The following is a 26,219-nucleotide window of genomic DNA, read 5'->3' on the forward strand; positions in this document are numbered from 1 at the left end:
TCAAAGGAAGAAGCACCCAAAGTAGCTGCTCCCAGCACCTACCCGGAGAGTGTGGTCCCAGGAGCCCGAGCAGAACGCCGTCCCATCGGGAGAGACTCGCAAGGTGCTGACACGATTTTCGTGTCCAAACAGAATGGACACACGGGACCCTTTCAGCACATCCCAGACATTTATGGTGTAATCATTATAGCCTGCAAACAGTAGGCGACCTACAAATAGAATGGGATTTTACAAAGTGAGGTCTTAAGAAAGTAACACGTCTTGACTGCAGCAAGGGCTCTCTGCAGGACATCCATCCCCCAGCAAGCCACAACCTCGCTTTCCCGCGCCACCCTCCGCACACAGCGAGCCCTGGCCACTGCTTCCCCTGCTCCACCGCTGAGCTATCCATACTAAATGCTGAACCAATTCAAATTTACTAGTTAAAAATACAGTTAAAATCGAGTTAAATTATACAGAATCTGTTCAGTGATTAGAGATGAGGGATGACTCCAAATCACGACAGACTGAAGAGCACTTCAACAGCTAATGCAGGGTAATAACATTTTGCTCAGTCTTCACGCAAGATGTTGAATACAAACGGTTGAATGATTAGTAGGCAATTTGGTAAGTGATTCATTGTCCCCATAGGGACAAGCTGTGGTGCTTGTGACCATGACAGAGACATTTGCCTCTGTCCTGGGCGGAGGGCAGTTTGCCACCCACTCATCCTCACGCAGGGTGACCATAGGAGCTCTGTTTGTGCTGAGGCAGGAGAGAGAAGACTCGAGCTCATGTCTCCAGATCTGTAGTGAAAAATGGTAATGTCTCTGTCTTCACGCTCCTCTAACATGCTTTTACTGTCTATTAATCATTTATTATCCTTTTATAAATTATTTATGTTACGTGCGCTTAATAGTCTAGTTACATTTCGTGTTTCCTTTGAAATGTTTTTAATCATTATTGTGAAATTCTAGCCCAGCTGTAGTTAATGGCAAAATATTTCCTGACTTCAGTAAGGCCAGGAAAATACTTTTCATTGCTAGAACAAAGCAATAGTCAGCTAGGTTATTAAAAGAGTAACTATTTTTACAGAGGCAAAAAAAGGCTGCCATGTATTAATGTTTCTTTTGGTATTTAGTATTACTTTTAACAACTTTTAGTAAAAAATGCTTTCTCAAATTAAACTGACAAAATTTTACAGTCCGCCCCAAATCCCAACACCACAATAATCTCCAAAGTTCAGATCTTACCGCTGAGAGAAAAGTCCACACTGGATGCTCCAAAAATGATGCTCTCTTTGGAATAAATTGCTACTTCTCTGTCTGCACGAAGGTCATATAAACGACACTAGGATTAAACCAAAACCAACACACATGACTCAGTAAAGGCTGGAGTCAACGGCTACTACGTTTCATTGAAAAAACCTGAGTGGGAAGGACTGCAGCCTAACAGGCATCACGGGAAGTGGCTGCTTGGCTTCTTTCCTCTTGCTCTCCTATCTGCTGTTAACTGGGACTCCTCTGGAGCCTAACAGGGATCTAAGCAACACAAAGCTGTTTTGTATAAACTGAGTGAAGAACTTGCTTTTCCAAACCACTTCTCTAGCCTCCTCCTTGTCCTGCTATAAAGAGATGAGTGGTGGACTTTGGACCATGGCTACCCACTGAAAGTCCCCCCACTCTCTTGCTTCCCCACTGTGGCATCCTATGGATTAGAGCATCCTGCTGCTGAGGGGTGCATGAGGAGAGCCAGTCTCTAAGAGAGCAGTTTAGCCACAGCCAGAGCAGTCTGGGAGACAGAGGATTAAATCACTAGTCATCTTTGAGAACATGGACCACATGGCATGGTACTCAAGACAGTCCCTTGGCGTGGGGAAGCCTAGATGCTAGTCCTTGCTCTGAGTACGACAGGATAGCAAGCAGTCCCTGCCCTACCATGAGGCCTCTCTGTCTAAAAAGCCTATGTGGAAATAATTCAAGGGAAATAATACATTTTTATACAGATGTTTGCTTTTCATTCCTCATAGAAAATCCCCAATCACCTCTCCAACCTGCACCTCCTGTTTTCTATGATTTGCCATCATATTTAGGCTTAACACGGAAATAACGTATAAATAGACGAGATTTGGTTGCCATTCAGAAAGGCAGTCTGTTAGTCCTGAAATCAAAATGCACTTTTGAAACTGTTTGAACCGAAAAACTTCCTCAGTAAATTTCCACTGGCCAGATGGGTTTGCTAATGCTAAGACTTTGCTAATGAAAAATGGCTGGTGTTCAAGCCTGCACATAAAGAAGAGGCTGTTTCATTCGCAGGGCGATGTGAGGCTGCCAGGTATGTGAAGTCCAGGTCTCCCAGAGCTCCACACTGATCAATTATTCCATCAGACAGTCCTGATAGGGAGTCGGGTCACCGCAGGTGACAGCACTGCCATGTGAGCACACTTTTATGGTCTCCCTCCAGACAGTCAGGATTATCTCTTCCTCAAAATCCCTAAGTACATAAATCAGGTCAAGGATATCAGTCAGTGTATCAGGCCATAATGCTGAAAACACCAACCTCTTAATTTAAAGAATGAAGTAGATGGAAACCACCAAAACCTCTGTTAAAAGTACAAAGATGGAATTCCCCATTCTCCTGCTCACATCAGGGGTGTCAGGAGTAGTTAAGAGAGAAAAATCCCATCAAATAAATTAATAAGCACAGGAGTCCAGGGCCTGTGGTACTGGGCATAAAAAGAAAGCACTCTCATTGGAATTTAATGATGGACAATTTCTCCATCTCACTCCCTCGGCATCTCAAGTGCTCACAGTACCACATCCGAATGTGTGGAGTGGCACTGCACTCTCTGCAGAGCTAGAGGTATTAATTTGTAACAGCAGCTTTTAGGACCTAAAAGCAGTGTATGCTCTCTCCAGAAGAGCCTTCGAAGGTCTCTACACCCAGTGAAGACAAAGGGAATGTTTCTATTGAGTTTAGCTAGTATTGGAGGAGACTTAAAACACGCTCCGAGGGCACAGTACTTTAGAAAGAGTCTTCCCACTCATGCAACTCGGTGTTTTCTTTGAATAAACAGGAGAAGCAAGGTACCATGTGCCTCCCAAATGTCAGCTCTCGAGTTACACTTACTGCCAGCTCAGTTCCTGCAGGCTGTGGTACAGGCAGAGCCTGGTGCCCTATGAGGACCCACCAGCTGCAGTGAGAGCCACCAGCCATCTGCATCACTCAGGGGCTCTATGGTGCCAGGAGGTAAGTGGCATTTTGCATACAAAAATGACCAAAATTACCTGTCAATAGTACTGTGCTCCTCCTAGCAGCTTGCTCATAGATAAGAAACATCCATAAGAGCTATCGTATCATCCAGGATGACCTGGATGCGGTGACTCATGGCAGTGAAGAGCGTTGGCAGTGAGTCAGGCTGACAGGGAGGAGGTGTACGTGGCCAAGGCCACCCTGGGGCTGTCTGACCAGGTCTGTCCAGCTGAGCCCACCGCCCCTCTGCTTGCTGAGATGTGCGCACTCACATGCAGCCTGCCTTCATGCCCTTGCGCTGCTTCTTCTGACACAAGCTGCAGCATTTCATCTGGTTCCTCCAGATGATGTGACCAACAACTATATGAAGCCAAATCTCTTCCAGTAAGACAACTAATTTTGATCATGAAACTTCAAAACACAGAGAATCTGAAATGAGTATTTGGACAGTACCTCATGTAGAAAAGTTTGCAGAGGTGACCTACAAAGTGTTACTAGTTTTTCCCTATAGCATTATATATAGTAGTTAATACATATCATATTATATTCTAGCATTATTACTTCTGCAACTTTAAGTGACTAAAGTATTTGGGAATACTAAAGTGACTAAAGTAAAGTGACTAAAATAAAGAATTTGGGAAGTAACAGAACTTCCCTAAATTAGGTTGCTGAATTAACATACCGTGGCATCGTCTGAACCAGAGGCAAAAGCATCTCCACTTGGGTAGTATCTGTGCATGAGTAAAAAACAGACCAGAACACATTACACTGAGATCATAGAATCACAGAATCGTTAGGGCTGGAAGGGACCTTCAAAGGTCATCTAGTCCAACCCCCCTGCAAGGAACAGGGATATCTCCAACTAGATCAGGTTGCTCAGGGCCTCGTCCAACCTGGCCTTGAACGTCTCCAGGGATGGAGCATCCACCACCTCTCTGGGCAACCTGTTCCAGTGTTCTACAACTCTCATGGTAAAAAATTTTTTCCTAATATCCAACCTGAATCTACCTCCCTCTATTTTAAAACCATTACCCCTTGTCCTATCACAACAGGCCCTCCTGAACAGCCTCTCCCCATCTTTCTTGTAGGCCCCCTTGAGGTACTGGAAGACCGCTATAAGGTCACCCCGGAGCCTCCTCTTCTCCAGGCTGAACAGCCCCAACTCTTTCAGCCTGTCCTCATAGGAAAGGTGCTTAAGCCCTCTTATCATCTTTGTGGCCCTCCTCTGGACCCTCTCCAACTGGCCCATGAGGTCAGACTTCAAAAATAGAACCAGCACATTGCTCAACATCGCAAATGTGCCCTCTCCCAGAAACATACTGACCTGACACTGTTGATATCTGAATCGTGGGTTTCAAATGACTGGATGCACTGACCAGACCGCATATCCCAAACCATGGCTTTCTTGTCACATCCCTAATAAGGCAAAAAAATTCACTACAGTTGTGCAAACAGTAACATTCACCCCTCATGTTCCTGATACATGTCATCACGCCCAACCACATTCAAAGGCTCTGAACATCACAGCTCTGAGAGGATCTTACCAGCAAAGCAGCCCCAGAGCTGGCTGTTCTGGTACCCCAAGCCTGGTGCAGTTGCAGGTGGAAGCGGAGCACACCGTGAAGGCTGGATCCTCGCAGTGCCGCAGACCGGCACGCGTACAGGGCAGCTGTGCAGGGGGGGCACAGCCAGCCCAGGTGTTTGGGCAGGCAGTCCCATGCTAACCAGCACTCACAGCCCTGCTCTGCTGGTTGGGCTCTCATACCTGTGTCTGCAGTCCCACCGTGCCGCAGAGCTGCATAACTGACTCATCCCCTTACCACTTAACATGCCCAATATAAAAAATTAATAGTCAGCATTTAAAGTTTTATAACTAATTCTTCTCATACACTGAAATAGAAAATTAAATAAGTGTATCCGGAGGGTCTCCTGCCCAGTCTCCCATCAGAGTTAACCCTTGCCATGGCTCTGCACCCACATGCTCAATGGCTTGGCTGAGATAAGGAAAGAAGCATAACAGCATTTCATCTCATTGTCAAGCTCTAACTTGCCCTTCCAAGCTGTGCTTTGAAAAGATCATTTAACACTCAGTGCTTGCTGCAAGGTGCTCAGCACCCTGAATGCTCTGGGTAAGGGGCTCAGCACATGTAGTCTGCAACGTCCCCAGGGCAGGAACTGTCTTATACCCATGGGGCCACACTCTCAGCTGCCATGTCTCACTGCTGTCACAATCGTGGTGACAGGAAAAAGAACATGGACTTTTCTTCTAAGAGTGATGGGATATTTTAATAAATCTGACCCTGCTGAGGGGCAGGCAGCAGGCAGGATCAGCTCCACGCGGCTGCCGCTCCTGTCCAGCTAGCATGTCCTACAGCAGACCGTGCCACAAGTTCTTTATTTTTAAGCAAATATGATTGCTAATTAGATTACGCGGTCTCTTCACAATTCACGTATTTTTCTCTTTTTTTTTTTAATTCTCTTATTAAAATGAAATCCCAGTTTTTTACTTATTATGTCATTATTTAAAAGAGCTAATGCTCCTTTGTACCAAATCGTGGTTTCTGTGCAGAGGAAACCACACAGGGTAGAGAACATTTTGGACTCAGCATATTTCCCTCTCAAGCCTTGCCACAGCCCGGGCCCAGGCCTTCGTATTTCTTGCATGTGCACCATTCTTACTGACCTCTCTGGGAGTCTGGGGGCAAGACCAATCTGACGAGCTGGTGCTTTGACTCCTAAGGTTTCGAAGGAGAAACCAGCCACCACCTGCGGAGAAATGGCCCCCTGAGAGCTATCCAACTCATCCCGAGGAGCAGTGATCAGAGGGCACTGAGCACAACAGTCCAGGAGGCAGCCCTGAGCTCACCCTGGAGGGCTGGGATTTTTACTTAAATCGTTCAATGTAACAGCATCCACTCTACATGCTGATGTACTGGTTTTGCTTATTCCAGCTCAAGGTTACTGTACTGCACAGGCACAATATACAGAAAGTCTCTCTATGCCACCATGCCTTCAGGTTGGAGTGTTTTGGTTATACCTGCACTGACGCAATGTAAGACAGATCCTCACTGAAGTGGTATTTTGCATGTGATGAATTAAGTGAGTCCTTGTAAGCACAAACATGCCCAAGCTGCTACATCGACACAAGTATGACATATTCTCTTAGCAGTACCAGAGCTGCTTGTGATTCTTTGCCCTATAATAAGCTGAGCTGTTCCCAGGGATAATGAATCTGTCCTTTCTGGGAAGCGAGCTCGGTGACAGGAAAGTCCGGGAGGAGTAATGCACTCAGATGGAATTAGCTTTCAGTCACGCTTCAGAGCAGCTGTGCTAGCAGCAGGCAAACTGGGCCAGTTTGCTGGGCTCTGCTCCTGATGGGCCAGCCAAATTTGATAAAAGAGTCATAACAGAAGAGATCCAGGTTTATTGGTAGGGATGAGACTGTGACTCTGAGCACAAGTGGAATCCCCTAATCCATGGTCAGCATCCTCTGACAGAAGGGCCATTTCCACCAGCAAGCACAGGACCAGCCCTGGGCCAGCACTGGTGGGGCTCACAAACCAGGTACCTTCAGCAAAGTTATGGTAACAACCTGCCTCCAGTCAGAGAGGTCACCTCTCTGCTCCTGCCAGCTCTTACCTGCACACTCGACTTCTGCTGATCAGAACCAGCAGATCAGCACCACCTCAAAAAGGAGCCAAGTCCCATCCCGCTCACCTTTATGCTTTGCTTGCTTCACTGCCAGGCTGCATGCCAATGGCTCGGCTGTCCAGGGACAGGGATCCCTCAGCAGCAAGAATAGATTTGGAAGATGCCCTGGGTACTTTCCTAGACTAGTCATGCAGCCCCAGTGAGGTCTGTGTGTTCCCCTGGGCCAGGACAGAGAGCGGGCAGCATTCGATGGATGAAGGGGCTTTAAATGCCTCTGGTACCACTGGAAGGCACAGGGGGCTCAGCGACAGCTGAAGATGTGGCCACATCTCATCTCCCTGCTCCAACTTGCAGTGGGTTTAGCCAGCGCCCAAGCTACCCCGTGGCTTCTGGGGAGCAGCTGAGGGACACAGTGGCACGCACGTTATTTGCAGCCTTACGTCGATGCCCTGAGCACACCCTGGCACACCCCATCTGGCTCCAGAGAGCTGGGCACGAGAAAGAAGCCAAATGCAGGAGGTATCTGCTGTGCCGGGCTCCTATTCACAGGGGCTCACACCTCCGCCTGTGGTACAAGCCCTCTGCTCTAACTCTGAGCCTTTCCCTTCCCGGGAGAGGCGTTGTTTTGATCTTGGGCTGGATTGCTTTGGTGTGGGGTGGAATTTGCTAAGTAAGCAGAACTTCAGTCAGACTGGCTGGGTGGGTTTGACCCCACAGTCAGGGGTTTAATTTGCTCCAGCTTGGAAAACGTGCTTGCAATGAGTGGATTGCACTGGGGCTTCCAACACATACTCCATCACTCTCTCAATAAGATCATGAGCCTCCTGCTTTGCTGCCTTTTCCCTTCCACATTCCTTAATTTTATATGATGATAAAAAGCTTCTGCTTACCCCAGAGACAAATGTATTTCCCGTTTCAGAAGGGGCCAAGTCCAGGCACAGGACATCAGCTCCATGACCGTGGAAACTCTGTAGAAGCTGCCCACTTTCAACATCCCACAGAGCGCAAGTTCCATCTCCACTTGCTGTCAGGATCTATAGGATGTGGGAAGAACAAGTCAGAACACAAAAATCAGCAGATGATCAAGTTCAAAAAGAAACAACTGACATCCTATACATACACCAAGGACACCTTTAGTTTAACAAAATATGCAATAAATCAAAGCCATAAAAACACAAGGTGAATCTAAGCACAGTTTATGGTTTTTAAGGAGAGATGTTAGAATGGAAAGGAGAGCTGTATTGACGCAGCTATACCTACACAGTGTTTCAATAATGGTCAGTTTTGTGCAGTGGGGTTTGAAGCACTGCTGACGGTAAGGATCTGCTGGCATTTCCATATCCTCCAAAAAGGAGGCAGAACCAGACTGGTATTCCTGGCTGCCCCTGTAATTAACCCTATCCATATTTAGGCTGCTGGAATTCAATTCGGGTAAAGAGAAGAACTGCTAGAGTTAAGTATACCTGTTTAACCCTCTGATTTTTTTTTCTGTTTGAAATAGCCAGGTTAAACCCAACTAATTTGGCTTAAGACATGGATTTTCTGAAAGGGAAGTAAGCCTGTCTAGACAGTTGTTTGACAAGTCCATCACCCCTCACTTGTCCAGAACCATTTGTGTGTGAAAGGGCTTGAACACACACTGACCGAACACAGCTCCCAGCTTCCCTCATCTGCTACACTGTTTGTAGCAAGCACATGTGATCACTGCTTGTTATTGTGGCTAATCCTGATGATCCTCAATTGTTCAAAATTTCCCCTTGGCACCCGAAGCTGTTATGCAATCACAAATTCCGTAGGTTGGAAGGGTCCCTGTGCACCAGCATGGAAGGATGGAAAGGTGAACTTAGGAGGGCTCTGTCTTGTACACAGGTTTTTCTCACGGAGGGTGAGGAAACTCAAGGCATCCCCGTGGGTACTTAGAAGTTAAGAAGAAAATACTCTTAAAGAAAAAAAAATGATCACACAATCACGAAACCATTCACAGAGTTGCATAAAGGTTAAACACTGAATATGTTTGACAGATGCTCCGAAAACTCCTCCCATAAACAGAAGACTGCAAAGTTGCAGAACAAACTGTTCCGAATCCTGCAGTGGAGAGACGCTAATACTCTGAGATGGTAATAGCAGAAGTCCTGACTTGTCTTTCTGGCCAACTTTTGAAGCTAGATCAATGAACTTCTCTGTTCTAAGGAACATTTGTACTTGGATGAGGAATGAAGACGCTCAGCTCTGAGGATTTGCTTTTGTAATGGCATGTAAGAAAGATAGGAGAGGAATAAAAGCAGCTTAAAGCCTAAGGGAAGGATCTGTTGGCAACCCAGAGTTCCAGCTAACACTTAAAGGGAAATGTTATGGACTCAACTTCAGGGTATTGCTATTAAAAAACAAACGAAAAAAAAACCAAAATCCAACACCAGAAGAGAATTAACTATCTTTGCTCCGAGACCCCGGCTGCCGAGGGGGTCCGGCAGCGCCGGGGGCACCCGCGCCTGGCGGCCACGGGCAGCGCCTGCAGGCGGCCGGGGACCGCGGGCACACGGACACGGACACGGCCGCGGCCCCGGCCCCCGGGAGCTGCCGCACCGCGGCCGGGCAGGGCGGCCGCCCGCGCCTCCGCCACCGCCTCGGGCCTCGTCCCGCTTCCCAGCCCCGCCGCGCCGGGGGTACGGCTGCCCGCCCTGTGCAAAACCCTCGCGATCCCAATTAACTGCTGCTGTTAATACGCACGGAGCACTGTCACACCGCAGGGCCGCACACACCTAATTTAGGAAGCGAGGCTCCCGCCTAGGCTCTCTCCGGCAAGAGCGATTCGGGGCACCGAGGCACGCAGGGCACCCAGAGCTGCCGCTCAGCGCTCGTCTCAGCCCAGGCTGGGAGCACAGCAAGGGGCAAGGATGTGACCCCCTCTTTCAGCACCCACACAGCCTGAGAGCCACTTTCATCAATGACAAATCAACCCAAACCTCCTCTCTTTCCATCGCCCTGCCAGATGCCCATGGGCACGCCAATGCCTAAGCTCCTTCTCCGTCTTTCTTTCCTCCGAGGGAAAACTGAGCTGGAGTTTGAGAGCAGCCAAGGCAGAGCAGCAGCATTCACAGCACCCAGCAGCATTCACAGCACCCAGCAGCGGGTGCTGCGGGGTGCTGGGCTGGGGGATGCCTCCAGCACAACCTGGGGTTGCTCCAGGACAGGTACCACATCCCTCGGGGACACAAGCCGTGAGAGCAGAGCTGCTTCGTGCACAAGGGGAAAAACTCCTGCACAGCGTGCTTGTTGCACTGTGCACCCTCAGAGCTACCAATTAATTTTAGTTCTGAGGCCAGTATGAAAAAGGGAAGAAGGTAGAAGTCTGGGCTTCTCCAGGATCCCCCATATAACAGTGTCTTAACAGAAGCCTGGCCAACCCACTTGCTTGTATTTGTTTCAATAATACCATGCAGTGCTATAAATGATCATTTATAAGCCTATCAATCACAAGAAAAATTCTTTTTGAAGTCTTCAGAAAAACGTCTGTATCACTGACTGTAAAGCACCTAAATCCACTGCGGTATTATTTAACAACAGTAATACATTACCTTCAATATCAATGCAGTTTGCTGTATTCAATATGGAAAAAAGAAAGACCCAACTTCTCTTTCTTCTTTTATTATCAAAAACAAATAACTACTTTCCTTTCATAGGATTTTATCACGACGCATACAGGTACGGAAAAGAAAACAGAATAGTGGGTGTGTATCTCATCAAAACCATTCCACTTAATTTAGACTGCTCTAATTACGCAGGGCTCCTGCACAGTGAGGTCAGGGCTAAGGAAGCCTGAGCACTGGGTACCTCCACTGCTTGTTTCCATGGCAATGGACTTAAATTAGCACCTCGCAGTCATTACAGAAACCATAGAATCACAAACAACATACTCTTGGGCATCTATCTCATGTCCTGAAATAGAAGCAATAAGAGCTGACATTTCCTTCCGAAGAGCTCCAAATATCTGGAAGAAGGGGGTAAGGTATTCTCTTTCTAGCCCCTTTGCTGACACAAAGAGCAATGAAAATGCTCCCTTCTGCCATTTATTTTGCTGCAGAGCTGCACTGAGCAGAGCTTCAATTAAGTTCAAAAACCAGAGAGGACAAGGGGATTATCCTGGCTCCTTTCATCATCTTTCGCGTTCCTGGAGAAAGAGATCTTTGAGATATTCACTACAGAGGAAGGCTGGCCTGGTCTCAGAAGATCTGTACTTAGTTCCTGGCTTTGCCTTTGACTCCCACTGAGGGCCTCTGTGCTCCAACGCCCCCCGCTGCGAGATGGGGACAGCATCACTCCTTTCCCTCGAGTGAACACACCACTGCACATACGGACAACAGGGCCCTGTGGGGCCATCCTCAAGCTCAAACATCTCACTTGGTACAAACAAAATAATACTAAGAATGAAAGCAAAAGCAAAGTTGGCTGGACGTCCAAGACAAAGCAGGCAAACAACACTGTCTCCACCAGCTGGCACAACACATACCCAACCTAGTCCCGTCTCATCTGGGTTTTTAACTATATGTATTAGTTTGAGCTCTTAAAAGCACAAGCTTTTAAGCACAGAGCCAGTGAGCAGAGAACACACAGGTACCAGCAAGCTCCCTCTGCAGAAGGGACAGGCCTTTGCAGGGTGCAGGCGTGACAACCTGGCCACAGGCTGGGACAAGCATTTCCTTACGCCAGCTTTTGCAGTAGCTGCATTGCCCCCAGCGAGGGTTTTCCAGCAGCCCTTGCAGGGGGCAGGACACGGCCCTGGGTGCCCCAGGTGCAAGGAAGGTTACTTGCACCACATACAAGTGCAGCTCCCGTTAGGTGTTGCCGGACGGTGAGCAGTGGGTAGGGAATGCATTTACCTGCATGTCTGAGTTAGTGAAGCTGCAGGCAGACAAGTAGTTTGTGTGCATTGCAACCGATTTCTTCTTTGCAGCCATATTTTCATTTTTGTCAAATGTCAGAGGGTACACAGAACACTTGTTGTCCAGGCCACTGAAGAGAGTAATAATAGCAATAACAGAGAGAGGAGAACTGGTTAAAACTGCAACAAAAAAGGAGAGTGGTGATAAGAAGGAAACCACCTGTCAGTGCTGCGCTGCCAAACCCTTACAAGCACCGACTTCCCTGTATTGTGCTGTCCGGGATCTCCCTGTGCAGGGAAGCCCCAGCTGCCTCACCAGCCTGGCTACTTTACAGAACTTGAACAGCTGCGCCTCAGTATTTTTTACCCTCGTCGAGTTTATAAATGGCGCTGAATAAAATCTCACGAAAGCATAAACTGGGAGGTGACACAGCAGCCACCTCTGGGTTCATGTTTCACATACAGCCAAACTGCTGTTTTTCTGTCGACATCCGTCATTGCAAGGATCAGTAGCTAAGCATTGTTATTTATCTACCTTAATAAATTTGACCTGTTGGCTCCATAGGAAGAGATGGTACAGCAAGCAGTGGGTGTGAAGACAGGGCTTTTAGAAGAGTTCGGAAAAAAGGCAACAGAAGCACTGACCTCTGTAGCTGGTGTGTCCTCCCTGAGCAGTTGCACCAGCTAAGGTGTTTCTCCCAGGCCAGGTGCAGGACCCTTTTCTAAAGGGTCTGACTGTGTCTGACCCTCTCCTAGAGCCATGGGAGATCAGCCCTGCCCTGGTCCCTGGCATCCCAGCACAGCACCAGGTGCCGGTTCCATGCCTTATATTAACGTGCACAGCACTTAACTATCAGCACAACAGAAATACAGAATTAGGTAGTGCAATGCGTATATGCCCTTCCTGTCTCTCTCACAAGTGTGAAGACGGAGCTTTCTTGCCATTCTTCAAGTTTTAGTCAAAAACATAGTTTCCAGTCTCTCTCTCTCCACACACATTTACAGAGCCTGCCTGCCTGTCTCAGTCTGCTGCCTTCTAGATTTGCAAGCTGCACAGGAAAGTCTCCCTTTGTGCCTTTCTCTCACCCCAAGCTTGCTTTGTCTGTCTGATCCACCCAGTCCCTTTTTAAAAGATGTTTTGCCAACATCTTGTCTCTTTGTTTTCTGCTCTGCATAAACTCAATTTTTTCAAACCTGAGCCCTCAGAAAACTTGGAAAAGATTATCAAGGATGGGGTGACTTGTCCTCACTCCATCTTGGCAAGATCTATTCATGTGCTGGTAATCATTAATGACTAACCTTCTCATGTTGTAGAAGAAAGAGTGCAAAGTAAGAACAGAGTTAAAACCACTCTCTCTTAAAAGATATATCCAACACACACATCCAAACTGGAACAAGGAAGCTGCATGCATGCAGGATTCCTGACCCATGATACAAACGCTGAAAGAGGATTATTTTCCGTGCTTACACAACAAATGTTATTGCACTGAAGTCAGCAGAGATAATGTGTACAAGCCATTATGGGAACCGAATCAGAGGTACTGAACATAGTTCTTCCACCCACAATCAAGGCATGCAAACTTCTAGCTGTCAGCATCTGAAGGCATCGTGACACAACTACAAATCAAGTTTCTCTGTATAAGCAGCTGTGGAAGCTGGGAACTTACCCACAAGCAATGGCACATCCAGATGGGGCATATGCACATGCCATCACCCAGGTACACGGCATCGTCACTGCGTGTTCCTGAAACACAGCATCTCTTTAAACTGGGATGTCACTATTTCTCTAATCAGTGTAAGGAAAACAGTGTAGAGTAGTAAGTTCAGTATTTCTGTGGGACATCCTTAGGGTCAGTGAAAAGTGCAGGTGTTTCCCCCAGCCATAACTAGCATGTAAGGCTGGGACAACCCTGTGGAATCCAGCAGAGCAGCAGGAGGATGGCTAGTCCCTCCCTGACACTTTTCACCTTATTCATGAGCCCCAAACTGATCACAGAGCATGTTTTATTTGGGTTACTCAGTGCTGTGAAAGGTCCCACTGCTGCATGTGTAAAAGTGAGTTACAACCAACTTGTGTTTTCTCACTGTGTGGAGCGGGGTGCCGCAAAGCAGCTCTGGCAGGGCTTGGAGGAGCAGCAGCACCATTTCACAGCAAACACCATGGCTGAAGGATCCCAGGGTGATCACACATGGCACTTGGTACAGGAGTTACCCAGGGAGGGCCTCTGTTTTGCTGGCTGGCCTTTGCCCCCAGCTGGGAGCCCTCCCTGTCAGCAAAGAGGCTGAATCAGAGCTTCCTGCTGGAGACCATGACAGGGACTTTGCTCAGAGACAGGTCAAGGGAGGTGGTTTGCCCTGGGCCCCTTGGTTTGAGGTGCTGGTGGAGGTTTGCAGTTATCTCATCATCCCACTGCCTCCTGCGACACCTGTGAGCCCTATGGCCCTCCATCTTATCCCACTGTCATTTGCCCTGTGCACAGAAACATGACTTTTGCTGAAGCTTCACTTACCTTGTTGGTAGTGAAGGAATCCCATACAATCACCTTCCCATCCTAAATGAAAGCACACAAACAGAGAGAGAAATTGAGGCCTTCCAGAGACATGGCTGTCAGCTCACTTCCCAGATTTGGGGAAAACTCTGCTGTTCATTTCCAGCCCCCAGTCTGCTATGTCACGAAATTTTTGTCTCCATTTTAACAACAGCACAAAGGTCACAGCCCAGCACCAAGGTGACACTCCTTGGTAGTGTGAATTATGTCTTTGACCAGAAGAAAAGCATCTCCTCCTCACTGAAATGACTGATGTCAGCTCAAAAGAACAGGCTGGGTTTTTTTTCCCTTTTAGCAGGTTTATAAGAACTGCGCTCACCTGCAGCATGTGCCATGGACAGCACCATCTCCTCAGGCAACTGCTACCAGGGAGCCCTCACTCGCCTCCTTTCAGCCACAATGTGTTTCTCTCAGCCTGTAATCACCACCTGCAAAGCTGGTCATCTCTCCCAAGTCATATCTGCCAGCGGCTCAGTACGGGGCCTTACAAATACAAGAGGCGACCTGTATTACAAATCACTTGCCGAGCTGGCAGCACCCATGGGGACCATTTACGGATACTGCACTGTTTATTCATCTTCCCTTTCCTGTCTTTTCCTAGTTTTCCCTTTACTTCTCTCTACACTTACTTAACCTTCAATTATCCGTTGATACGATCTGCTAAATAGCCATCGTAAGAACACTCCACAGAGAGCAACACAATCACTGTGTATGCCAGCGACACTCATGCCAGCTACTTTGCCTTATGCACATAATATTGTTATCCTCCTCATATCATGAAAGTGAAATGTTTATTACTGAGTAACAATTGTTGCTGTACCTGGACTCCCTACAGTTCTTAAAATAGAGTAAAAAATACAAAAATGCATTAAAACTTGCCTGTTCAGCTTTCTGATCTACACACTGACGTTTTAACCACTTTAAAAAAATGTGACATTAATTATTTAAAATTATTCTCTTTGCCGAGATCACCATGAATGGTAAAAACTCACAGTAACTGAAGGTGGCTTGCAATGCAGATTGCCTATTTTTATCCCTCAAGTGAGACCACTGACAGATTTCATATAGGTCAATGAACAGCTGTGAGATGCAATGAGCTCGCTCACTGCCATTCTGGGCTCAGGACGAACCAGGGGATCTAGAAAGTAATTATCTCATTACCTCCCCCAGCTCATGGGACTGGTCTTGAGCAGGTGTTAGGACTGTTTCTCAAAATGCTCAAGTAAATGCAGTAATGTTGGCAGGATGTTTGAGGCTTTCAAGGTCACACCAAACATACAGACTGCAGAAGAAATTTCTATGCACAGAAATCTCTAGGAGAATCAACATTACCTGCCTTCCCTTTTCCTGATTATTTTCTCTGAACACATAAACTGAAATCGTTACTAAATATTTTATCTGCAAAGAACAAGGAAATAAAAGTGGCCTCAAATGAGTTCTATTTTCTATTGTAAGGAACACGAGGAAAATCTATATATGACTGGACAAAAAATATGTAGAGTATTAGCTAGAACAGGTGCAGCAATGCTCAAAAGCTTGGATTTGTGCTCTCTCAACAAATACATTGCCAATGAACTACTCTAAGGGCATCTTGAAAACATTTAGACTATACATGGGTAACATCCACAAAGAGCAGCACATCGCACGGCCAAAAGATCTGTATAGTGCCCAACGGTAGCTTTGAAAGAGATCTGCCCAACAGCATACCTGGGAAGAGCTCACAATTCTTCTCTTGTCTTTGCACCAGTCCATACAGAGAACTTTATTTCCATGGCCCTTCAGGGTCCTCCTGGTCTTCATCACAAACTGGCCCAGCGCCTCCACACGCTCTGCCACCTGATGAACTGCAAACAGCTGACGGTTAGAGAGCCCCGCTGCAAAGCTCTGCCCTGGCGAGTCTCTGTGTTTATCAGTAATGTCACCTGGAGGAATTAATCCATAAAGTTTGAATCTACGGTGCAAGCCAGCAAACTCTGTTTTACAGCTGGCAGGTGGTAAAACCAAGGTGGGTGGTGTATGAACATATTCACTGGACAAAGGTAAGGATGAATTCACTCAGGGCTTGAATTCCGGGGCTGTTGCAACTGAAGCTTTTGCAGACTATCACACCCAAGTATAAACGGGAAATAGATCTCCCTCTCGCCCCCTCTTCCTGGGAAATCGTCAGCCTGAGCGAGGCTTGAAAGTGCACAGGCAGCCTCCAGCCTAACACATGCCTCAAGGTACTCAGCAGAAGTGAAGACAGCTACTGGGTCTCAGAGGAAAAATCATACAAAAGAAGGCGGTAAGCACCAAATCTCCAAAGTTTCACTGGTAAAACACTCGTTCTGGATGTGCGACTCCCAGCTGCAGATGGCTCTTGGCACCGCAGCGGTGGTGCAGTGTAATACAGGTACCAGCCACTGGTGCTAGCAACTCCTCTGCGGTGCCATCCCTTCTGGTGGCCAGGGGAGCACCAAGGGCCAGGACACAGCTCTGAGTGAGCAGGGAAGTTTGGCATTTGCTACAATAGTGTGCTACCCAACTTCTCAACAGTGTCCACGGACATCGAGGACTTCATGCGTGGGTCAGCTTTTTCTTTTATGGGAAAGACAAACAGTGAGGGCAGGCAAGCAACTTTCCTGAGTAGGATCCTCTGGTTGTGAAGAAGTCAGTTCTTCCGTACCTCATTTAACAGCAGTACTTTCAGTTGATATTCTTAAAAATTCAACAGATTTACATTTTCAATTGTGCAAAAACTCACTCTGACGTAAGATTCATCCCACTGCAACTGACATGACTGAAAGGTGCCTCGTAACCCTGATGCTGGGGTCATCTGCACATGTCCAGGAGAAAGCACCATCTGAGGAAACCTGTTTGCTCTGCTCCAACATTGTTCACAGAGTGTGGAGCTGAGCAAGACCATAACGTATCTTGGCACCCTGTGGCAGCTCTGACACACTTCACACAGAGCATCAGGGAGGGATGGGAGTTGTTTCAAGTCTCACAGCAGAGTGGGGATCTTGGGGCAGGAAACCCTGGCACCAGAATTAAAAATGACTCTGTCAAGAGAAGAGCAAATAGGATCCAGTGCTTCCCTGTGCTGTGCGTTTGTCCATGCTGAAACCTAAGATGATCCAGCTGCTGTTAGTTAAGGGGGCAATGTCTGACTCAAACCTTTTGAAACAGACGCAGAAGCTCACATACTTTAATGAGTTAGCAGAGGAAATTTTAAGCTTTTCAATGCCATGCTGGAGGCTGAGCTCCACATCCCACATGGCAGGTGATTGCTCTGGAGCTGCGTTGCTGCTTCACCCTTGGTCACTTTTCTAGAGCTGCAAGAAAGCTCATGGGCTAGGAAGGGCTGTCACAGCGAGAGAGCAGGCATCCTTAACTTTGAGATCATTCACTGGCACAGGGTCAGGGGAGCAATTTCTGCCTAAGGCAGAGACTGATTTCTAGGGGATTAGTTTTTCAAGAGTTGTCTTTCAAAACCACTAGCCCCACAGGCTGTGCCAGAATAATGTTCTCACCTGAAATCTCTGCTTGACCGATCTCATCCAGCCAGGAGACAAGTGCTGTCCACCATTCCTGACAATTTGTCCATACCATCTCAAACCGCAGGTCAGAAGCAAGTTTCTGAGAAAGTACCATATAAACCTACTGAGGAAAAGATATACTTCCCCTACTTTTGCCCATGGAAACCTGCCAAATGTTTCAATCAAAATACATGAAAACACAGGACAGGAGGTTATTACGGTAGCTGGAAAGATGCTTGTGTTCAGAACATATCTGAAAAAACAAACGTTTCACAGACAATGGGCAAAGCGTTTCCATTATGTCAATGCAGCAGAGACTCTGCGGAATTGTCTGGTTTAGCCTTACTGATTCTCTGAGGACGCTTATCTGCAACCACAGCCATAATAATCCTGCACCCGCCTAGCACAGGTTTTAGAGTCAGATAATTATTTTGAAGCATTCTCCAAAATTGTTTCAAGATAGTTGAAAATTATGCACTCAGGCAAGTAGATGAGCTAAAGCCAATAAGTAGCTTGACTGGTTTTACAAAGGTCCAGATAACCCAGGCTACTTTTCTAAAACATATCGTTTGGCCTGAACAGGAGGCATGGACTTGATTTGGTCTTTGATCTTTTCTGTGCTGGAAATCAGTTGGTCCTAATGGTCTCTTCCGGCCTTAAAAATTTATGGATCGCATGAACAGAACAAACTGTTTTATCTACACATAAAATTTTAAGTGGTGGAATTCAATTCCCAAAATTATAAGACTGCAAATCAAACGCATGTTTGGTATTTCCTTTTTATATCTACATTTTTGAGAACTGCTGTTCAAAACCAGTTGAACAAATAAGGGCAATCCTAGTTCAGCCAGCTATTTGTTTTGGGAACTGTAGAGGGAAAGTCATGATCAGAGAAAAAAAATATGAAAGATACAATTTTAGACTAGAAAAAAAAAAGAAACACCCAAAACTGAAGAGATGTTTTATTCTGAAAGTTACCATCTCTGCAGAAATAGTTCTTGGGGATAATTTAAGTGAAAAAAAGGTCTGATACAGAATCATTGATATAAAATATCATGAGGGAGCATTGTTCTACAGCAGCATAAGTGTTTTGCCTTCGAAATCATGTCATGGCTATGCAAATACAGCCTTCCAACAGTTTACAGATTTTACATATGACAAAGACATAAATATCCTATGACTATCAATGATGCAGTTACAGTATCACTGCAATCATAGGTAAAACTCTTTGTGAGCAAAAATGGATTTGAGCATATGCTCAAGGGGTCTGTTAAACAAAGGTCTCGCTACTTATAATATAGAAATTACACTGCAGGAATATGATGATGTATGGTAACATTCCTGTAATGAGGCCATCTCCATTTGTTTAATGATTCCTATTAATAGGAAACTCATACGATTGTCTAATTTTGACAAGAAAATGCTTTATTTACTCCAGAAAAAATTCTTTTAACCCTCTCCCATCTGCAATCTAAGAATGTTTGCCAGTCCCTCAGTCTTACAAAACACTAAGAGCTACATTACTGGATATAGGCTCAGATTCATTTTCAACATTTAAGGCACCAACACAGATAAAATAAAAGTTTTAATGACTCACTAATATTGCTAATAAAGTGAGCTATATGATTTCAGAGGAATATAGTAACGTATGTATTTTTTATCTCAGAAAAAAAAATGCACCTGCAATATATTACGTCACTGTAGTCATAAAAATAAGATAATAAAAGTATTTTTATGTGTCAGGACAGATGAATATGAGGAGCTCCATAAAGTTAGCTTATTTTTTCCTGAACGGGGCGGGGGCGAGGGCAGAGTTGAAATCTGCCCATTTCTGTTGCGTTAACCACGGATCTCGACACTGCAGCTGATAACGGCGATTTGCGCATTGACAGCTCGCGCACTGACTCACCCCGCACCTCTGAATCAGCACTGGCTCCCTGCGACTTGTTTCCTTGGGGAAAGGCGGGGAGAAGGCGCTGGTTTGTGGAAACAATTTTCTTTTTTTAAGCCCTTCCACCTTGCCCGGAACCCTGGCCTCGCTACAGCAAATTCCCATCAACTTCCACAGGCTGCGCTCAATCTTTGTTTCCGCCACTAAGACGCGCGTGAAACCGACGCGCCCAAACGTCAGCGCGCCCCGCGGGGGCCGTGTCGCGGCCTCCCGCCCCCCGCGCCCCCGGCAGCGCGGCCCGAGCCAGCCCAGACCCCCCGGCGGCGCTGCGGGCCGGGCCGGGCCGGGCCGCCGCTCCCCGCCCAGGGAGGCTGCGCCGCCCGCGCCCCCGATCCGCTTCCTCCGCTTGTTCGAGCCGCCCAGCCCGCGCTCAGCTGCGCCCCGGCGAACGCGGACAGCCGACTGTCGCGACAGCAGACGCGCGCATCGGGGCGGCTCTCTGCGCGCTCGGCTCCGGAGCGGGACGCCTGCCCTGCCCTGCCCTGCCCGGGCAGGCGGGCCCCGCGTCCAGCGGCGCCTCTGGCTCCGGGGCGGCAGCCGCGCGTTTGCCCGCGGAGGCGGCGAGGCCGGGCCGGCGGTGCCAGGCGGGCGGCAGTCGCTCCCTGCCCGGGGCAGCCGGCAGCGGCCCGGCCGTGCCCGCGGCCCTCCCGCCCCGGCCCCACTCACGCTCCACGTCGTGCAGCTTGGCCCGCTCCTCCTCCAGCTTGCCCTTCAGCGTCTCGGCCTCGTTTTTCAGCGATGCCAAGGTCTCGTTCTCGTGCAGCCCCTCGGTTGCCATCTTTGCAAAGGAAGCGGGGAGAGAGACGAGATGAGAGCGGGAGGGAGGAGGAGTTTGCTCGCCTGGCTCCCGGGGATGCTGCCGAGGCTCCTGCTGCCTCAGCAACGGCGCCGGAGCCGGCCCGGGCTCCCTCCCCCTCCCCATGCTGACGTCCAGGGCCGGGCTGGATGCTGCTCCAGCCCTGCGTGCCGCCAGCACCTGGCCACACACCGCACGGGAAAACACCCGGGAGAGGCGGCAGTCCTTGCCCAGCCCCGCACGGCAGGCAGCACTGCAGGCTCCGCATCCCTGCTGGCCTCCAGGCAGGCAGCTGGGACCAGCATCACCTCCTGCCCACAGGCTTCCACCAGCAGAGAGCTGCTGTACATCCCAAGCCCTTTTCACAGCCCAAAGGCTTCATCTCCCCAGAAATACACACAAAAGGGTGTTTCTGCTTTGTACCCAAACTTGTTTGTACCAGAAGTTGCACACCCTGTGGAGGAAGGAGGGAAAAAAAAAAAAGTCATCAGTCACCCCAATAGCATTTTTAAAATAGGAGACTGGGAAGACATGGTCCTGTCCAGGCTTAGGCAATCCCAGCTCAGCTCCATCATTCCCTTATACCCCTGGGGGTAGGGGGGACTAGGAGACTCAGTCACTCAGAAAGTCTCTGGCCCAGGTCCTGTGCCAGCAGGACAGATGCAGTGGTGTACACTCTTCTCTCTACTATGCTTTCAATTCCTAATTTTTAAATTTGGTGTGATCAAGGTTTTTTTTCTTCTTTTTCAGCCCACCCCCACCTTTTTTTCCCTTCCCAAACCAGCCACATCTTTCCCCTGCACACAGATAAGGACATTAACGTCTGTGCCCTACCTAGGCCTTAATTGGGACCAGTTTCCAAAACCCCAAAGAGAGCAAAGAACCCTCCAGTTTGGTGTTAGTGTGAGCCTGGGACACAGCTCCTTGGCTCTGCTCTGGGGAGCAGCTGACGCTTCCAGAGAAAGAGCTGTGGCACAAGACCTTGTGGCTTTTTGTTCCCTGGAAGGGGAGTTCCTTGAAAACGTCCTCTTCTTATTACAGTAATTGTTCTTGATCTACGGAGTAACTTTGCTCATACTGACTCCCATTGTCTCCCTTTAGCCAGAAAATAGACAATCCGAAGGCTATTGTTCAAGCTGGAGCTGTGCCAAGATCGGAAAGTGAGATAAGAAAATACGTGTTTGCAGTTGTTGTTTAGATTCTGGGCACATCCTGGACACGGTGTGAGTCCTGGAGAAAATGAAAGTCCTTTCCCACACTGGGCTTAGCAGCAGTGTCACTGTCCAACTGGGACACTTGGGCAGAGCTGTTGAGGTCTTCAATGCCACTTGGGAGGCCGAATTCAGGCTGGTCTGGCCCCGCACTCAAGGTACCTCTTAGTCAGTGGATCTGCAGGCAGGAGCTGGGTCACTTCGCTGGAGAGTCAAACACACTGGATGTATTTCCAGTCTTCTCATTGTCCACAGAAACCGGTGTGCCCTAACCCCATCAGCCTGAGGGCCGTGTAGGCAACTCTGAACTGAATTGATCCAGTTACATGCAGTATCACAAAAAAAGTAGGCAGTATAATCTGTGTAATCTATGGATTTCACACACTGCTGAATACAGGAACATCCTTCAAAGCCCCCCAGCGTAAAGAGCACACTGGAAATGTCTTCCAGCACATTGGCAGTGCCAAGGAAATAAAAATTCAGTATCTTTAAGGTGATACTAAAATAACAAAAACAAGCATCTTTTAGCAGGAAAGTGACAGGAAGCTTCTAGTATGTTATCTTCATGTCTGAAAAATTAAACTTACTCATATTAAACTCAGTAATGCAGCTGTGTCCTGTGGGAGCAGCAGGGGAAGGTTTTGAAGAGGAGACTTAATTTTTGAAGGATTTTAATTAATGACAAATGCCCTATTTCTTACACCTGATAAGCGTGGAGAGGCTCAGAAGTTAAATCCAACAAAAAACATAGGAAATTTCTTTGCCTTGGTAGGAATCCATCAGCTCTAAGGAATTTGGCTTAGATCATGCCTGTATGTCAGATAGCTGGCACAGTTCTGAGAGTGAAAAACCCAAGCTTTCTTGCCTTACTGATATGAACAATCTCACTGCCTTGGGGAATGGGATTAAAAAGTCTGCAAAGAATAACACGGAAGGTAAGAGTCTTTGGGAACCATACCCATTCTGACTGATACATGATACTAGTCCCAAGATGACAGGGATAAGTAGAGCCATGAGGTCAAAGAGAAGCCTCTACTGAATAGTAAGCTATAGAAGTGTGAGATACATAACATGTATTTCATTAGTTTCAGTAAAAAAAGGTATTTAGCTCATCTGACCAAGCTGCTTAACTACCCGTGTAGTCATTAGCTAACCATGCAAAAAACACAGGTTAGAGTAAGGCCATTTGGGAGCTTTAAATACAATGAACCAGGGTGGGATTAATTTAGAGGATAACAAAGTACTAGGTCAACTAAAAAAGAAAAATGTTACCATTTAGTAAACAATCAAGGCTTTTTCTTTCTCCCTTTTCATAAAACCTAACCACCTGAAGGCAATGTACTTTTAACAATGTAAAGCAAGTTCTTAAAAAAAAATTGAAGTAGTAAAAAATTTGTTAACTCAGTATTAAAATTCACTATACTGAAGGCGTGTTTAATCTGAAACAGCAGATCAATCAGCAGCAGTGGATGAAGTACAGGTCCTCTTAGTCTGGTATCTGCTTTCTGATGAGTTTCAAAACATGTTAAATGTAGGACAAAAGGCTGTGAAAATATCCTGCACGGGAGATACGATATGCGGAATATATGGAAAAGCAGTAACAAGTAACTTAACCTGACTTCGTAATGTTATGATCCATTAATTGTGCAATAATGACTGGCACATAAAAGTATTTGTTGCTGTAGCTTCATACTGACCACCAGCATTCCCTAGAAAGATGGAGACTTCCAAACTGACTTCTATGTGCTCAGCAGCCATGAGCTTCCAAGTTCCCCTCAAAACAAGGATAGCTTCTTATAAGACAGCTTTTTTCTCTAGCTCTTCCCAATGGAACAAATGCAAGCTGACGCTTGGCATCATGTATTTTGACATAACCACTCCAAAAGTAGTCAGCTTTCTATAGGATTATTCTATGGAGCTGCTACAGAAACATTAATCACCAAGAACTGTGGCAAAACCAGTTGTTCCCGCAATCATAAATCTACCTTCCACACATGGCAAATAAATCAGATTGTAGTGATGAGGATGCATGGAAGAAAGTTGGTACTGTTCCATTAATAAAGACACTGGGGAAATGCAGGGTCTAACAGCATGTCGCAAATTGTTGCCTATTTCAAAAGTTAAGTCTTTAAAGTAAGTTTTCACTCTCACTAATTTACCGGCTGATCTCTTTTTAAATTGTAAGCTAATTTACTAATACTTCTGTGGGGAGACTAAACCAGCAAACATTGATTGAGTTTCTACAGATTAGCACCAATCTCCAAAGCAGGCAAATCCCCAGACGGAAAAGATTGTTTTGTCTAAAAGGCAACTAATTGAAGCAGGACAATCTCAACAGTGGGAATCAGCAATTTCTAATTCTGTTATCCCTCAACATATGTTGGTTTTGGGGAAATCACAAAGATTGGCCGATGAAAACACACGTGTGCACCTGCCGGACTGAAATTAGGAGTTGCATGTGCAAATGAGAAAGTTGCAAAAAGATCAGTCAATTATACACCACACTATGCACATGCATCCACAAACACGTGCACAAATGTGGCAAGGATATGTTGTGCGTTTTGACATAAGCCAAAGCATACCTACAGCTCTGGAAAATCAATTCAAAAAAGTCAAGGATACAGTTTCCATACTCATACGTATTTCAATACTAGTGCAAAGAGTTCTCTGTGTTCTGAATATTTGTTTTTAAATCTTTGACAAAATAAATATGAAGAAGCAAGCTAAAGCCAGATCTACCAGAAAGCCCAAGATCCTACTGCAGTGGTAACAGGAAGCCTAAGAGGCTGTTAGGCATTGACGCAATTCTTCCTGAAGTCTCAATATGCTTCCACCTAGCAGCTGTTTCAGTTGGTAGAAGTCTTAACTTCCCTAATGTAAATAATAAGGAGAAAGTTGCAGGAGCTGTAAATAACAAACAACCAGTTTCCTGCAATTCCAGCATGCCTTTATCAAGTCATGCAAAAATTTACTGGATAAATAGCTATTCATAGGCTGTTAGCCAAGAACAACCTGAACAAAGCAGCAATTTCAAAGTCAGGAGAAGCAAATAAACAGAGAAGGGACTGTCTTTTGTCTTGCAGTCATTATATCTAAATTTCCTCTTAAACAATGTAACATGAGAATGTGCTGGGTCAGCCAGTGAACTGTACACACTGCACCACCAACAATCACCGAATCAGTGCTCTCATCTGCCTATTTTACAGTGTTTTGTAAACACAGCCAGTTAAACCTTTTAGCGTTTCTGCAGAAATCAGTTCATCTGACGCTTAAATACAACAAACTGTTGGACCCTACTCAGTAATGGTAGAGGGCGATTCTGGGGAGGAAACAGTGAAGAATGTCTCCTCCAACTAATAATACACAATGGCTCAGGAAGATAAAATAGAAGTACTCCAAGTTGGAGTATAATCAGGACAACAAAATTCTGAAGTTTATAAAAGTTTTGCAGACCAGCTTTTTGGTAGCCACAGAGGTTCATGACCTTGGCTTTGTATTTCATCTAAGAAAACCCCACTGCGATCTCTCTAGAACAGTGCTCCCTAGCAGGAGAGAGGAATATCACCTCATCAGTAATTGCTGGAGATTAGAGAGCCTTCAACATCATCCCTTCTTCATGTGGGTATGCTAGCAGGACCTGCTAGTCAGGCTAGCAGGTTTGCTAATCATCTCCCTCATTACCACCTTCTATGGAGATGCACACACAAGGTGACAGAAGACACTTCACTGCTGTGCAACGTTTTCCCACCTTATCCTTATTGTAGCTACTTCCAGCTCTCACTCAAATACTGCACATAGCATACAAGACGACATGGTCTCAGTATGAAATGTGGGCCACGAAGGAGTTCTGACAGCACTTCACCTGTGTCATTTTTATTGAGACAGACTAGATGAACTTCATATCCCCCAGTCACTAGTGAAAGAGTTTATTGCAATGGTTTCATCTTTTTTTTTAAGTTCTGTTAAAGGTATCGGGAAACACTCAGGATTGCAGGCCAAGCAGTCTTGCACACATACGCCTCAGAGCAGAGTTTAGACAGGCATATAGCATCTGCAGAGCTAGGGGAAAATCTCGAAGTCATTTTCCAATCAAGGATCATAAAAAGCATCCTTGAACCCCGGGGCCACCTCTGTTGCAGGCTCATGGAAACACCAGGTGTCTGCAGAGGCGTTTGTTCAGCAGTCTTTATAGGCCCAGCAACGCTTATTTGCTATCCAGAAAAATCCAACATAACAGACCATTAACACATCCAACCCCCATTTTTTGCAGTCTTTTCACATTCTGGCTGATAAAATCAATAACGTACCATTTCCACACATAGTGAGCAGTAGCTGAGTTGTTCTGATTTGATGTAAACAGCCCTAAGGGGCTTCTCATTGTAGCACTTGTCACATGGACCGAATACAACTGCTAAAAAGGTCTGGTCACACAT

General features: G+C 46.6%; 1 protein-coding gene across 1 annotated transcript; it reads right to left on the reverse strand.

The window, feature by feature from the left end:
* Positions 1–26,219, reverse strand: GNB5 (G protein subunit beta 5). The gene is made up of 11 exons (XM_086620567.1): positions 26,094–26,219; positions 20,446–20,557; positions 16,018–16,154; positions 14,272–14,313; positions 13,429–13,505; positions 11,760–11,892; positions 7,773–7,916; positions 4,556–4,647; positions 3,914–3,962; positions 1,233–1,329; positions 1–209 (listed from the first exon to the last, which is right to left on the reverse strand). The coding sequence occupies exons 1-11, from the start codon at positions 26,217–26,219 to the stop codon at positions 1–3; spliced, it is 1,218 nt and encodes a 405-aa protein (XP_086476693.1).

This window comes from Tauraco erythrolophus, chromosome 14 (genome assembly GCF_009769465.1).
Source record: "Tauraco erythrolophus isolate bTauEry1 chromosome 14, bTauEry1.pri, whole genome shotgun sequence".
NCBI lineage: Eukaryota > Metazoa > Chordata > Aves > Musophagiformes > Musophagidae > Tauraco > Tauraco erythrolophus.